This window comes from Oryctolagus cuniculus, chromosome 3, assembly GCF_964237555.1.
Source record: "Oryctolagus cuniculus chromosome 3, mOryCun1.1, whole genome shotgun sequence".
In the NCBI taxonomy this organism is placed as follows: domain Eukaryota; kingdom Metazoa; phylum Chordata; class Mammalia; order Lagomorpha; family Leporidae; genus Oryctolagus; species Oryctolagus cuniculus.
In genome coordinates this window covers 185,030,270-185,044,021 of record NC_091434.1, presented here as the reverse complement: position 1 = coordinate 185,044,021, position 13,752 = coordinate 185,030,270, and the positions used below count along the sequence as shown (strand labels likewise).

At 57.5% G+C, this 13,752-nt stretch overlaps 1 protein-coding gene across 2 annotated transcripts in view; it reads right to left on the bottom strand.

Moving 5' to 3' along the window:
• Nucleotides 1-13,752, bottom strand: part of KIAA1549 (KIAA1549 ortholog) — a 150,082-nt gene that overhangs the window by 72,488 nt on the left and 63,842 nt on the right. For both annotated transcript variants that reach the window (XR_011387521.1, XM_070071444.1), the window contains exons 2-6: nt 10,212-12,836; nt 5,889-5,977; nt 4,909-5,086; nt 3,855-3,985; nt 1,785-1,968 (exon numbers count right to left, since the gene is read on the bottom strand). Coding sequence is in view for 1 of the 2 variants with exons in the window: in XM_070071444.1 (XP_069927545.1) it covers nt 1,785-1,968; nt 3,855-3,985; nt 4,909-5,086; nt 5,889-5,977; nt 10,212-12,836 (3,207 nt within the window). In the remaining variant the exon portion in view is untranslated. The remainder of the gene's footprint in view (nt 1-1,784; nt 1,969-3,854; nt 3,986-4,908; nt 5,087-5,888; nt 5,978-10,211; nt 12,837-13,752) is intronic.

Below are 13,752 nucleotides of genomic sequence, written 5' to 3'. Positions count from 1 at the left end.
CTGCGAATGTGATGCTTCAGCCAGGAACAAAGGTTTGCTTTCCTTTATTCTTATTTTTACAAGTTTATAGACTGAAATCTACTTTTTGGCCCAGTTTTACGGGTTCTGATAAATGCACAACCACACAAGCACCACATAATGAGGACACAGCAGCTTCATCTCCCCCATCTCGACGCGGTGTTTGCACAGCCAGAGTTCAGATGAGCTGGAACGCTGTGCCCCGCAAAGTAACACCTGTCTCTCTGTCAGCTTGATGTGCCCACCTACCCACGATGCACCTGTCTCATCCTAAGATGCCACCCCACTTGTGTATCTGATTAAGGCACCTACCTCACAGGAAGAACTGGATGGGGCTGGTGTTGTGATGCAGCAGGTTAAGCCCCTAGCCTGCGATGCTGGCATCCCACGTGAGCACCAGGTCAAGTCCCGGCTGCTCCACTTCCGATCCAGCTCCCTGCTAATGCACCTGTGAAAGCAGCAGAAGATGGCCCAAGTGCTGGGCCCCTGACACCCATATGGGAGACCAGAATGGAGATCCTGGCTTTGCTATGACCATTTGGGAAGTAAAACAGTGGGTGGAAGATACCCCCCAATCAATCAATCCTTTTTTAAAAGTTTGTGAACAGATAGAATGAAAAAGTAATTTATTAAAAAAAAAAAAAAGTGGTGGCGAGGGAGGGCGATGGCACTCTCATCTTCTCCCTTTCTCCGTCATGACCATGCTTAGACATACAGTTCTCGTGTTCTCGCTCTCACACTCGTGGGCAGCCCTTGGACCACTCTGTGGGGTGGGCCACGCTCACATGTGAGTGTATTGCTAAACAATTCTGTCTCCATTTAGTGCTTTCACCTCTGCAGGAGACAAGGATGGATTGGAAGGCCCACACTGCCTTTGCCATCTTTTTGTTTAAGAGTTATTTATTTAAAAGGCAGAGTGACAGAGAAAGAGGGAGAGACACAGAGAGAGAGAAAGAGAGGAGGTGAGAGAGAGAATCTTCCACCTGCTGGTTCACTCCCCAAATGGCCACAACCTCCATGGCTGAGCCAGGGCTAAGTCACAAACCTGGAAAACCATCTGGGTCTCCCACGTGGGTGCAGGGGCCCCAGGACTTGGGCCATCCTCCACTGTCCTCCCAGGCCATAGCAGGGAGCTGGATCAGAAGTGGAGCAGCTGGGACTTGAACCAGCACCCATGCAGGATGCTGGTGTCACAAGCCCCAGCTTAACCCACTGCACCACAGCACCGGCACCTGCCTCTGCCACTATTTCTCCAACAACCTCCCTGCTCCCACCCTCTGACAGCCACGGGCCTGCTCTCTGTCCCACAGTTCTGGCTCTTGCAGGGCTGGCGCGGTTTTTAAAACACCCCCTTTATTCTCCAGAGAATGGTAAGGCAAGGCACGGTGTGTACGGAGGGTCTGTAGGCCCTTCCTGGCTGAAGTCTGATTATACTCTAGGCTTGGGAACAGATTTCACTGGAAACAAGAGGACGCTCGGGGTGAGACTGTCACTGTCACTCCACAACTGTCCACACCCGCAGAGCCCCCGACACCGACGGTGACCCCGGGGGACGGCGTCAGCACAGGTCCACCAGTGGCAGCCAGTAACGGCTCTGAGGAAGGGCAGTGACGTGGGGGAGGCTGTGTGCTGGGGCGGGGCGGGGGCACGTGGGAAATCCTTACTCCTCCCGCCATAGTCCCCGTGGGCCCAAAACCGCTCTGAGAAACAGTCCTCGCATCATTCATTCTACAGCAAGCCCGGCACGGCCGCGTCCCCGTACTCACGCTCTGCGATCTGCAGCACCGGGTAGCCCAGGTAGAAGCTGAACTCCACCACGCTCAGGTTCCTGAGCAGCTCGCTCACCTCCGACCCATTCAGAAACCCCTGCGCGCCCCGGACGCCAAAGATGATGTGGACCGGGCCCCGCCGGGGAGCCGCCCGGGAAGCAGTGACAGTGACGTTCAGGATCTGAAAGAGCGAAGTCAGCAGCGTGACGGCACTCAGCGTCCCCAGAGCCCAGCTCCCACCCTCCTCACCAGGCTTTTGTTTTAAAGGAAGAAGAGCAACCGGCTTTCTGAGCTGGTTCACTCTGGCAAGACTCAACCCTCGGCTTGCCGACCCTGTTTTGCATGGGCGTGATGGACTGGGCAGGTGCATGTGCAGCCCTTCAGGCTCTCTGTCCCACCCCGAGTCCCACTGAATTCACAACGCCCAATGACGGGGAATCAGCACCAGCATGAGAAGGGAGGAAACCAGACGCTCTGCCCAGCATCACAAGGCGCGAATCACACGGACACAGACCAGAACTGGGGGAACCAGGACCCAAGCGTCCACCAGCAGTGCACACAGCACAGCTAAGAGCCGTCCTCCCCATGGCGCCGGGCCAGGCGCCACGGTGCGGGTCAGTATAATTAAGTAACACCCAGTGCCAAAAGCTGAGTCAACTGCCTTCCTCCTCTTTCCTTTCTGCCGGCCACAGCCCGGGCCAGCGTGGAGGTGCTGGCAGCCGCCACACCCTCCCCCAGAATAGCCCAAAGAACTGCTCCCAGGGGAGTGGGCACGCCCTGGCTGGGAGCACTGAGAGCCCCATTGTGGGTCTGGGCGTGGGCAGGGAGGTGGGCAGGGGCTGCCGTAACTGGCACGCTCCAGGGCACACAGAGGCCAAGATGCAGGGGAACAGGGGAAGCAGCTTGGCCATGACAAACGGGCTGAGCGCTCACCCTCCTTCTCCACACGTGGGCAGGGGGCTCCGCCCGCCCGCCTCTGACCACACGCGCCTCTGACCACACATGCTGTCCCGTGCCCAGGGCTCCAATGAGTTCTCCAGCCGGACACGGGGCTGGCATGGAAACAGACTCCCGGCTGAAGCCAAGCGCAGCACCCACTACCCAGACCAGCGCCCTGCTTCTTCCCGACGGCCCCCGGGCATTCATAGAGGACCAACAGCACTGAAAGACCAAGGAACCAAGATCAACACCCAGAACAACAGCCACACAGAAAACCGAGACAACTGGGGAATGGAAATTCCAATTCACATCCTCAAAGGCTTGAGAATGATCATCCTGCATCGTCACAAGACGCCGTGAGAAAAGGAGCGACAAACAGTAGGGGAAATGATGGCGGAAGATCAATCCCACGGAGGGATGAGCCACACCAGGGCCACGGCTGGACATGTGACGACTCGGAAGACACAGTGGAGAAAACTGCACAGACGGGGAACCTCTAAAAGGGTTGGAAAGTAGGAAGAAATAAGACGGAGTGAGGAAGGTGAACCCAGGAGTGGCAGAATCATTTCATGAAGATGGAGCAACAAATACGGAGGGAAAAGGAAATCAAGGGTATCGACTGCCAGTTTCTGCGCAACAGATGGAAAGCCGGCCCCTGGACAGAGCTGCCCTTCCACGGTCACAACGGATGCAAAGCCGGCCCCTGGACAGAGCTGCCCTTCCACGGTCACAACGGATGCAAAGCTGGCCCCTGGACAGACAGAGCTGCCCTTCCACGGTCACAACGGATGCAAAGCCGGCCCCTGGACAGACAGAGCTGCCCTTCCACGGTCACAGTGAAGCCTGCATCCCCTGCTGTGCCATGGACTCTTGGGCACTTCCCATGGGACGCTCGGGTCGCTTCCATTCCTTCTGAGAACATCCGTGAATCTCCCGCGCCACCATCTCTCTTCTGCTCACCAGCTTCTCTGCACTGCCCCCAGACACTCAGCCACTCTTGCTGTGCAGACTGGATGCCGCGGAAGGAGCTCCGCCCGACCCCGGTGAACTGGGCTTCCTCCACGGTGAAGTCACTTCCCCTTTAAGGGCTCAGCACCCTGCTGTCCCTGCACGCCATGACGGTCTCACCTGCACCGTGAGGTTCTGTGGCCCCTGGTGGTGTCTCCTCACTTCCAAGAGCGCTGTCACCAAGCCCCTCTCGATCTGCTGGGTGAAGTTGCAGAAGCCGATGTCGACGTTTGGCGGCACAAACTGAAGAACTGGAAGGACGGCAACCAAAGTCCCATGAGAGGGTGGGGGAGGGAGGGCAGCGAGCAGCCCCTGGGTGAGCCCGGCTGTGCTCAGTACGCCAGGTGCCTCGTGGGAATGCGGTTCGCCAATCCTGCCCCAGAACGCCTGCAGTGTGAAGGAGCAGTGCCCCTCACGTGGAGCAACACCTAGGATGCGACGGATGGAACATCCCAAACACAGGTGCTCAGCACTGATGGTGAAATGCATCTGGCATCCTGAAGTGGGCCTGAGCCCTGATAACACTGGTGAGGGACCCAGGGCAAGACACGGACACCTGCTCCACCAGAGCCAGGGGCACAGGGGGGCCTGCAGCTGCTCTGCTTCTGCGCACACTTGAAAATTTCCACAAGAAAAGGGCAAACCCGACACGAGGGAGTCACTGTTGGCTTTTCTGGGAGATGACAACGCACACACGGGTGTGTGTGCACATGAACACACACCTAGCAAGGCCTTAGCGTGGTGTACTGGATCAAAGCATCCTGTATGAGCGCCAGTTCGTGTCCCAGCTGCTCCACTTCCCAACCCACTCCCTGCTACTGCTCCTGGGAAAGCAGCGGAAGGTGGCCCAAGGGCTCGGGCTCCTGCACTTGGACCCACATAGGAGACCTGGAAGAAGCTCCAGACTCTCGGCTTTGGCCTGGCACCGCCACAGCCACTGCAGCCAACTGCAGAGCGAACCAGCACATGGAAGCTCTCTCTGTGTCTCTGCCTTGCTCTCTGTATCTTTGCCTCTCAAAAAAAAAAAAAACAAAAACAAAAACAAAAAAAAAAAAACTTATGTTTTTAATGTGCAAAAACTAATCCTCTAATCCTCTTTCAATTTTTTAACAGATAGAAAAACCAGAATGGAACCCTACTTGCAACTTCAAACCACCGTGCTCTGTGGTCTCACCTGTCTGCACTTGGAACCGGGGCTCTGGCACGAGGAAAGACGGCCTCACAGCCAGGATGAGCGGGGCCTGGTCACGCACGAGTTTGCTGTTGGTGAGGACGTTTATGACGGATATCGCCGTGTACACAAAAGGACCGGATGTGACCAGAAAGGTGAAGTCGGAGAACAGGTCATAAACCTGGCAGATAAAAACAGGCATTTCAAACTCAAACAAGCTGCGTCGGATAGAAAAATAACAAAGTGAAAAATCTATAAATCAGTGGTTTCAAGAGACAGGACAGTGCTTCCCAGATCATCAAAATTTCACTTTATTTATCCCTGTCACAGTTGGCCAACCTTCTCAAAAGCAGCACAGAATGACAAGAGCGTCAAACAAGAGGGACAGCGTAACAATGAGTTACAGGGAACGCAAGGTGTTGGCTGTGTTAACTAAGCATTTGTGAGCAGCACCGTCCAAAATAAATCTGAAAGGAGCCATATATGTGATTTTAAAACTTCTAACAGCCACAAAAAATAAGAACAGGTGAACTTACTTTTAAATACATTTTGCTTAATCCAATATATCTGAAACACCCTTTCAACACGTCATCAATAAAAAAGCCATCAATGAGATTTTTCCATTCCTCCTTCTCACTACACTTTGATGCCTGGTGTGTATGTTACACTTACAGCGCGCTCAGTTCAGAGCGCCCACTGCACACGCCCCACAGCCACCATGGCTCTGGCTCAGAGCGCCACTGGTCTACACCAGCGAGCCTCTCTGAGCTTATGGGTTGGGGGCACCAGCCTGGGGACCAGCATAAAAGATTTGGAAACCCACCTCTGTCTCAGTGAACACCCAAAGCTGCCTAGGTGCTCATTCTGAAATCTCACTTAAACCTGAATCCAAGTCCTTCAGTGTCAATCAAGGGAGGCAAAGGGGTTTAGGGCATCACACAAGCGGTGCCGCCTCGGGCTCGAGAGCCCACCTTCCCGCTCACCTTCAGCTCCACAGCGCGGTTGAAGCGAAGCCTCAGCACTTCCTTGATCGACGTGATGATGTACTCCTGCACAGCTCTCCTGGCCAGCACTGCGAGGGAAGCCAAGCACCAGATGCATGTTAGTGTCGTGAGGGACGCCTGGAGCCCCAGCATGGTGCCGAAGTGCGCTGTGTGAAACATGGCCGGGCTAGGACAGAATGCAGCTGCTAACTCGGAGACCTCGAAGCATCGGGCAAAACGTGCACAGCATCAGCTCTGCAGGCTACAGACACCCTCCGGCCCTGGGCTGAGACCGGGGTCAGAGCTGTGATCCACCAGGGCACAAGGCACTTCTGCTTCTCATCTTTCACCCGACCCATGCCAGGTGTCTCGGCCTTGCCCCTACCGGCAAAGCATGTGGCTTTAAAAGCTCCCCAAAGCAGTACTTCAAAAGCTGTAAGATGTTGCTCAACAAAAGTAGATGACAGCATCCTGGCAAAACGAATGAGGTCTCCCACTGCAGCTTTCTAAAGCAATAGGTAAAGAGTTGTTGGTTTTTTTTTAAAGATTTATTTATTTATTCTCCACAATTTCCATGTATTAAAATTTGGGGGTAGAAGATAAAAAATTACTCATACCAAAATCTAGTTCTGCTTAACTTTTTTTTTTTTAAACATCTAAAAAGTTTCATTTCAAAATCTGTGTTTAAAATGCAAGCCTGGCCAGCGCTGCAGCTCAACAGGCTAATCCTCCGCCTGCGGTGCCAGCATCCCGGGTTCTAGTCCCGGTCGGGGTGCCAGATTCTGTCCCGGTTGCCCCTCTTCCAGTCCAGCTCTCTGCTGTGGCCCAGGAGTGCAGTGGAGGATGGCCCAAGTGCTTGGGCCCTGCACCCCATGGGAGACCAGGAGAAGCACCTGGCTCCTGGTCAGATCAGCACAGTGCGCCGGCCACAGCACGCTGGTCGCGGCGGCCACTGGGGGGTGAACCAATGGAAAAGGAAGACCTTTCTCTCTGTCTCTCTCTCTCACTGTCCACTCTGCCTGTCAAAAAAAAAAAAAAATGCAAGCCTGTTCCACAATGGTCAGTAAGCTCCTCTTTCTTTTCCTTATTGTTTGTTTCTTTCCTCTTCTGTCACCCTCCCATATTGCAGAATAAGAAAACATCTGGGGGAGGTGTTTGGTGCAGCAGTTAAGAGCTCACGCAGGTTGCCTGCGTCCCACACCAAAGCGCCTGGATTGGAGTCCCAGCTCCACTCTCCATTCCAGCTTCCCGGGAGCACGCACAAGGTGGCCGTGGATGTTGACTCTGGAGGTTGGGTTCCTGCCACTCACATAGGAAACCCACACTGGGTTCTCAGCTCCTGGCTTCGGTCTGGCCCAGCCCTAGCTGTTACAGGCATTTGGAGATCGAACCAGTAGATGGGAAATACCTCCCTCTCTCTCTCCCTTTCAAATAAATAAAAACTTTTAAAAACAATGTTCGATATATTTTTCAGTTTCCCATTTCCTGATCTTCATTTTTAAACTGAAGACAACTATCACTCTTCATTCTTTATTCATTAAAAAATAAATATTTAGCAGCCAGTTTTGCAGCCACCTACAATACTGGTATCCCATATGGGTGCAGGTTTAAGACCCAGCTGCTCTACTTCCGACTCAGCTCCCTGCTAAGGCACCTGGGAAAGCAGTAGAAGATGGCCCAAAGCCTGAGCCCCTGCACCCACGTGGGAGACCTGGAAGCAGCTCTGGGCTTCTGGCTCTGCCTGACCCAGCACCGACTATTGTGGCCATTTACAGAGTGAATCAATGACCAGACCTGTCTCTCCCCAACCTCTCTCTCCCTCTTTCTCTGTAATTCTTTCAAATAAATTCAAAATAAATATTTAAGTTATATTTGACTTTCTTTCTGTAAGTCAGTGGCTCAGACAGTCAGAAAGTGGGTGGGGGGGCTTCCTCAGCTCATGAGGCCACTAGAGCAAACCCACAGCCCCTCCCCCCGGGAGTCACTCCTCCACTCAGCCCCCACTCAGCAGGGCCTAGGTGGGCTCCAAGGGACCAGACCTCCCTGTGGACTGTCAGGGCAAAGGAGAGGTGGTGAGGCGAGAGAAGGAAAGCCCAGGGTCTCGGCTACACCTGGGGAGCAGAGGTGGAACACAGTGCAGGACTAAGCCCCCAGCAGGGCAGCCAGCAGCCCCCAGGGCACGAGGGTCACCCGAACACATCCTCGGCAGTCCCCATGACCCCCCGAGTCAGCCCTGAGCCCGTGGGGAAAAAGGACCATTAGCAAGCAGAGGCCCTACAGATCTTCCCCACACAGCTGCAGCTGCAGCTTCAGGGCGGGAGTCAGGGTCAGAGTCCCTCGCGCCCACCGGGACCCAGCTGCCCGACACAGACCGTGCCGACAAGGACTCTTTCAGAGGCCAGGAGTCACCTCGGCTTCCTCTCCAGACTCTCACTGACAGACCATCTCCCAAGGGACCAAATGCGAAGGAGCCGACGCACTCTGGGGCAAACGTGCGAGCGCCGAGAGCAAGACGCGGGCAGCCCCGCAGCAGCGCCCACTCGCCCCCCACGCCTGTCACACAGAAGGGGACGTGCGCGAAAGTTCAACCCACGGGTGCTATGCTTACAGCTCCTCGCAGAAACACTGCACCACCAGCACCACAGAGCCGAGACGAAGCTCCCCAAGTCTGACTTCCCTGTAAGCAACCACCCAGCGGCTACCCCAGAACGATTTTGTGAGAGGGCAGGACACACCGTCTGCCAGCAGCTGCTTCTGCCCCGCAGGCTGGAGAGCAGGATCTTGTTCCCACTCGGGTCCCAACTGTAACCCGCGCCAAGCCGAGGCGCTCTCCCCTGGCCTGAAAGTGGACCTCCACACCGGGCCACCCCACACGGTCGCTCCCGGAGAATCTCCTTCACCCGTTACTGCGGCGACCGCGACGGCACAGCTCATCTCCCGTCCTGGGCTCCTGCGAGGGCAGGACCACGGCTCACTCAGCTGCAACCCCGTGAGCCTCGCAGAGAACCAAAGTTCCAGCTGCTCCTGCCCTCCAAGGACTGCGGCAACGCCAGAGAGCAGAGGCTCCCACCACGGCCCACCCCGCTCAGCATGGAGGAAGACAACATGCAAGCCCCCACCATCTCCTTCCCTGTCCCGGCCCTCCCTCGACGTCCACCCCACCCACTCCTCCTCTACCCCATCCCCACCAAAACCAGCACAAGCCAGGCTCCTGGTCAGTATCAGGCTGCAGGTAGACGCCTGTGAGACGCCGTGCACCCCTAAGTCCCTTCTCCTATCGAGAACCTGGAGCCCCTATCAGGTGGGCCGGTGACTGATATCCTTGTACTGACACAGCCTCGGACAGACTGCGGCTGGACATGGCCCTGGCCCTGCCCTGCCCTGCTGCAGGCTGGGCGGCTGACCAGGGAGGGAGACCGAATCGGGAGGCTATTTAAGTCACGCTGCTTTTCTCTTCGGGATGCAAGTGACTGGAACAGGAATACACGCGAGCAGAGCGCACCTGCGTAGGACAGGTTAGAGCAGTCAAGCGGGAGGGTGGCAGGCGTGCTCGTACAGCTCGCCCAAGTCAGCATGAGCGCTCTGTGCTGGCCACGTCAGCAACGCGTCCGCTGGGTCAGAGACCCCACCGAAACTCCTATGGCTCGCTACAGTCCCTCATGTGTTCTTCTAAGGACCACCAGCTAACACATCTTGTGGGTTCTTCCTGGGTGCCAGGCACTGGGCTAAGGCCGTTATGTGCATTCAACTCTTTAATAACCATGGAAGTGGGCATCGCTATCATTGTTGAAGAGCTGAGGAGGAGTCGGCACTGTGGGTAGTTGGCTAAGCCTCTGCTTGCAGCACCAGCATCCCATATGGGCGCCAGCTTGTGTCCCAGCCGCTCCTGTTCTGATCCAGCTCTCTGCTATGGCCTGGGATAGCAGTGGAAAATGGCCCAAGTCCTTGGGCCCCTGCACCCATGTGGGAGACCTGAAGAAGTTCCTGGCTCCTGGCTTCAGCTCGGCCCAACCCTGGCCATTGCAGCCATCTGGGGAGTGAACCAATAGATGGAAGACCCACCCCCAGTGTGTGTGTGTGTGTGTGTGTGTGTGTGTGTCTGTGATTCTGCCTTTCAAATAAATATATTTTTTTAAAAAAAGAGTTGAGGAAACAGAGGCGTAGGGAGGTCACCAACTGTGCAGGAGGCAGGCACAGGAGCGAGGCCGACCGCGGGCAGCTGCCTGAGCCCAGCGCCCAGCGTCTCCACCAGCCCACTCCCAGTCTCCACCAGCATGGCAGAAAGGTCTCCCCACCAGGGAGCCGACGGGAGCCGAGCCTTACCAGTCGTGATGAGATAGGCATCAGGAACCGTAATATCACACACATACGGCGGCTTGGCAGTGACCAGCGCTGGCGTATCAGGACGCAGAGCCGGCGGGGGAGGGGCGGCGCTGGCCTCCGGAGGGCTCTCCCCCGCAGCCTGGCTGCCCTGGCCAGCGTCCACAACGTCCGCAGCGGCCGTGCTCCCGGTAGACGTGCCCGGCTCGGCAGAGGGGCTCCACGGCGCATCCGTGGGCGCATCCGTGGGTGGGCGCGAGGGGCCCGTGGGGGCAGGCGCTGTCGGCAAAGGTGACGGGGTCACCTGGGGAGCAAACAGAGATGCTGACGATGACAAGGATGGGAACGCGTGGGTGGTCAGCACTGGGCCCGTGGGAGCGGCACTGGAGAGAGGGGACAGGACAGACGTGTGGGCATGTGGGGAGCCCACGTGGGCAGCAGGGGACGTCAGAGCCGAGGACCCGGGGGTCGTAGAAAACACGGTCAGGGGCGATGCTGAGTGAGCTCCAGCAGCCGAGGCGTCCAGCATGGGCTCGGAGCTGGAGGGCACTGCGGCCACGGCAGGTTCGCGAGGGCTGAGTGAAGACTCCGCAGAGGCGGTGGCTTCCGTGAGGGCCGAGGTAGCCTGGGCGTCAGGGTCTGTCAGCGACACTGTTGGGGCTTCAGCGAACTCGCCAGAGTCGGTGGGGAGGACCCACAACGGCGGGGTCTCAGAGCGGCTGGGCGGAGGGGCGGCCGTGCTCGGAGGAAGCGCTGCACTTGGCCGGAGCTGAGAAAACTCCACGCGCGTGGAATCAGGGAGAGGCAGCGGGGGCGACTGCGCGTGGACAGCGCCGGACGACGCGCTCGTTCCCGCTGAGGTGGGGAAGGCCAGCGGCGTGAAGGCTGAGAGGTCACTCCACGCAGGAGACGGAGACGCGCGTCCTGAGGACGCAGGGCCCCAGCTGCGCTCCAGTGGTGGGGTTGAGAAAAGCCTCGATGCGAAATCCAAATGACTCCCAGATCCCTGCTCAAAGACACCGGTGGGCTCCGGGTCAGACGGCAGCGCCGGCTCAGCTGAGGGAACCAGTGTGTAAGAGGCGAGGGTGCTGGGGTCTCGGGTGGCAAGCCATGGCGTGTTAGTGCCTGCCGCCACGGAGGAGGACAGGTCGGGGAGAACGCTGGTGGGGGCCGGGAACAGCGCAGGGGTGCCTCCGGGAAGCATCGTTTGGGTTCCAGCGACCAAGGGGGAGCCGAAGCTGGGATCGAGTGACACAGGCACGGAGAGGTGGCTGTGGGAGGGACGCACTTGCGTGGCCGCCACACTGCTCAGCTCCACCTCGGCTGAAACGCTGGCGCGCGTTTCCGAGACGTCCGGAGATCTAGAAGACAGGGGCACCACAGGCCTGGAGGGGAAAAGCGTATTAAATTCCGGAGACTCTTCCTCAAACTCAGAGACGTCCGCGAGCACGCTGCTCAGTGGAGGGACACTGCTGGCTTCCGCCCGCGCCGGGGACACGGTCTCAGCACCGTCCCCTGAGCCCACGTCTCTCTCCGGGAGGCTCGTGGGCAGAACCTGCAGAGCAGGTGCCACGGGGCAGGACGCACACCCCGTGTATGGGCTCAAGGATGACACCAGGCTCGGCGTGGGATTGCCAGGCAGCGCTGACACCGCCCTGGTGTGGCCCGGGAGAAAGGGGCTAAAGGAGCCAACGGCTGACTGAGTAGGAAAGGATTCAAATGCAAGGGGGGTTGAGAGCAAAGCAGAGTGTGCGCTGCTGGGAGCGGGGGCTGGGTGTGAGACGGTCACAGTAGTGGGCGTCCTTGGGGAGATGGCTTCTTCCCACGGCCGCCCCAGAGCCATGGTGCCCTCAGGGCATCCGTGCGTCCTTGTGCCCAGAACAGCCCCTAGCAGCTGTGAGCCCTCGGACAGGAGGGGAACCAGCTGCTGAGTGACGCCGCCCCCCAGCGGCCGAGGCGCCGACGACCGGGAGCTGGAGAACAGGGTCTCCACGTCCAGTGCCCATGAAGTCACGACCCCGGGCCGAGTCCTGCTCGAGAAGCCACCATCAGCGTCAGCGGGAAGGGGAAGCACGAAGCTCCCACCAGGAGTCGGGGCTGTGTCCTCGGTGGTGGGCAAAGCCGACCAAAACCCAGTGGGGTGACCGGGAGACCCGGCGTCCGTCCGCAGCGGTCGCACGGCGCTCTGCCAAGCTGACCTCACTGGCACATCTTCTAAAGAAGCCACAGGTAGTGACGGCGTGGGCACGGGCGCCGGCATCTCTCTGGGCAGCCCCAGGGGGCTGGCCGTGACGTACTGCATCGGGGAAACCATCTGGGACGCGGTCCAGTGAGTATCCGGCAGGAAGTTATCCATGTCCTCGCCATCCACAGGCACCTCGTTACTCGTCACGGACACGCCATCCGCCACCAAGAGGCTGTGGTCGGCTGCGCCCCAGGTCTGGACTCCCTGGTTAAGCAAGGCTGGATCAAAAGCGGAGGCAGCTGGAGAGGCTGTGACGAGGAGGGGACCGCTCTGCGGGGACCCTGGAGCGGCTGCGGTCAAGGCCACGTGTGCAGCACTGTGCACGGTGCTCTTCTTCAGCACGGAGTACGAGGAAAGGCTGCGCTGCTCCAGCGAGAGCTCCCCTGCCGAGAGAAAATCGAGGCTGGGTGAGCTGCCACGCGACCACGGCCGTGCTGCTAGCGTCTGCTCACCCAACACCCAGTCACTCGACGCTCACAGCTCATGGCCAGGAGCTAAACAGTGCGGCTGGACGCCAGACACCACCAGAACTACTGTTCAGACAACACCTATGGGGCTGGAACTGTGGCGTAGTGGTCTAAGCTTCCACCTACAGTGCCAGCATCCCATGTGGGTGCCGGTTCAAGTCCCGGCTGCTCCTCTTCTGATCCAGCTCTCTGCTGTGGCCTGGGAAAGCAGTAGAAGATGGCCCAAGTACTTGGGCCCCTGCACCCATGTAGGAGACCTGGAAAAAGCTCCTGGCTCCTGGTTTCGGATCAGCACAGTCCAGCCATTGCAGTCATTTGGGGAGTGAACCAGTGGATGGATGCATGCATGGATGGATGGATGGATGAATAAATAAATCTTTAAAAAAATGCCTACAAAGATTCACAACCTGAGCACCACATTGACCCCAGCTCATGTGTAGGCACATGCATGTGTATTTGTGTGTGCACACGTGTGCATATGTATGTACATTGTGTATGTATGTCTGTGCCTGCGTGCACAAGTATATGTGTGTGAATGCATGTGTGTACATGTATGTTACACATGTGCATGTGTGTACTGTGTGTGCATGTGTGCACACGTGTGTGTGCGTGTGCGCTCCTTTACATATATCTTCATCTTACTTTCTAATGACATACACTCAGAACCACAACAGACTGGCAATGCAGGAGGCCTTAAGAGGTTGTCTGGGCTACTCTCTCGTCATCACAAGAGAGAGGGGCTGAGAAGATAACCACCTGCACACACGATCCCCCAGCAGGGTGGCAAAGGAATCTGACTAGCAGGCTGTGGACCGCAAAGCCCACGTGCTTT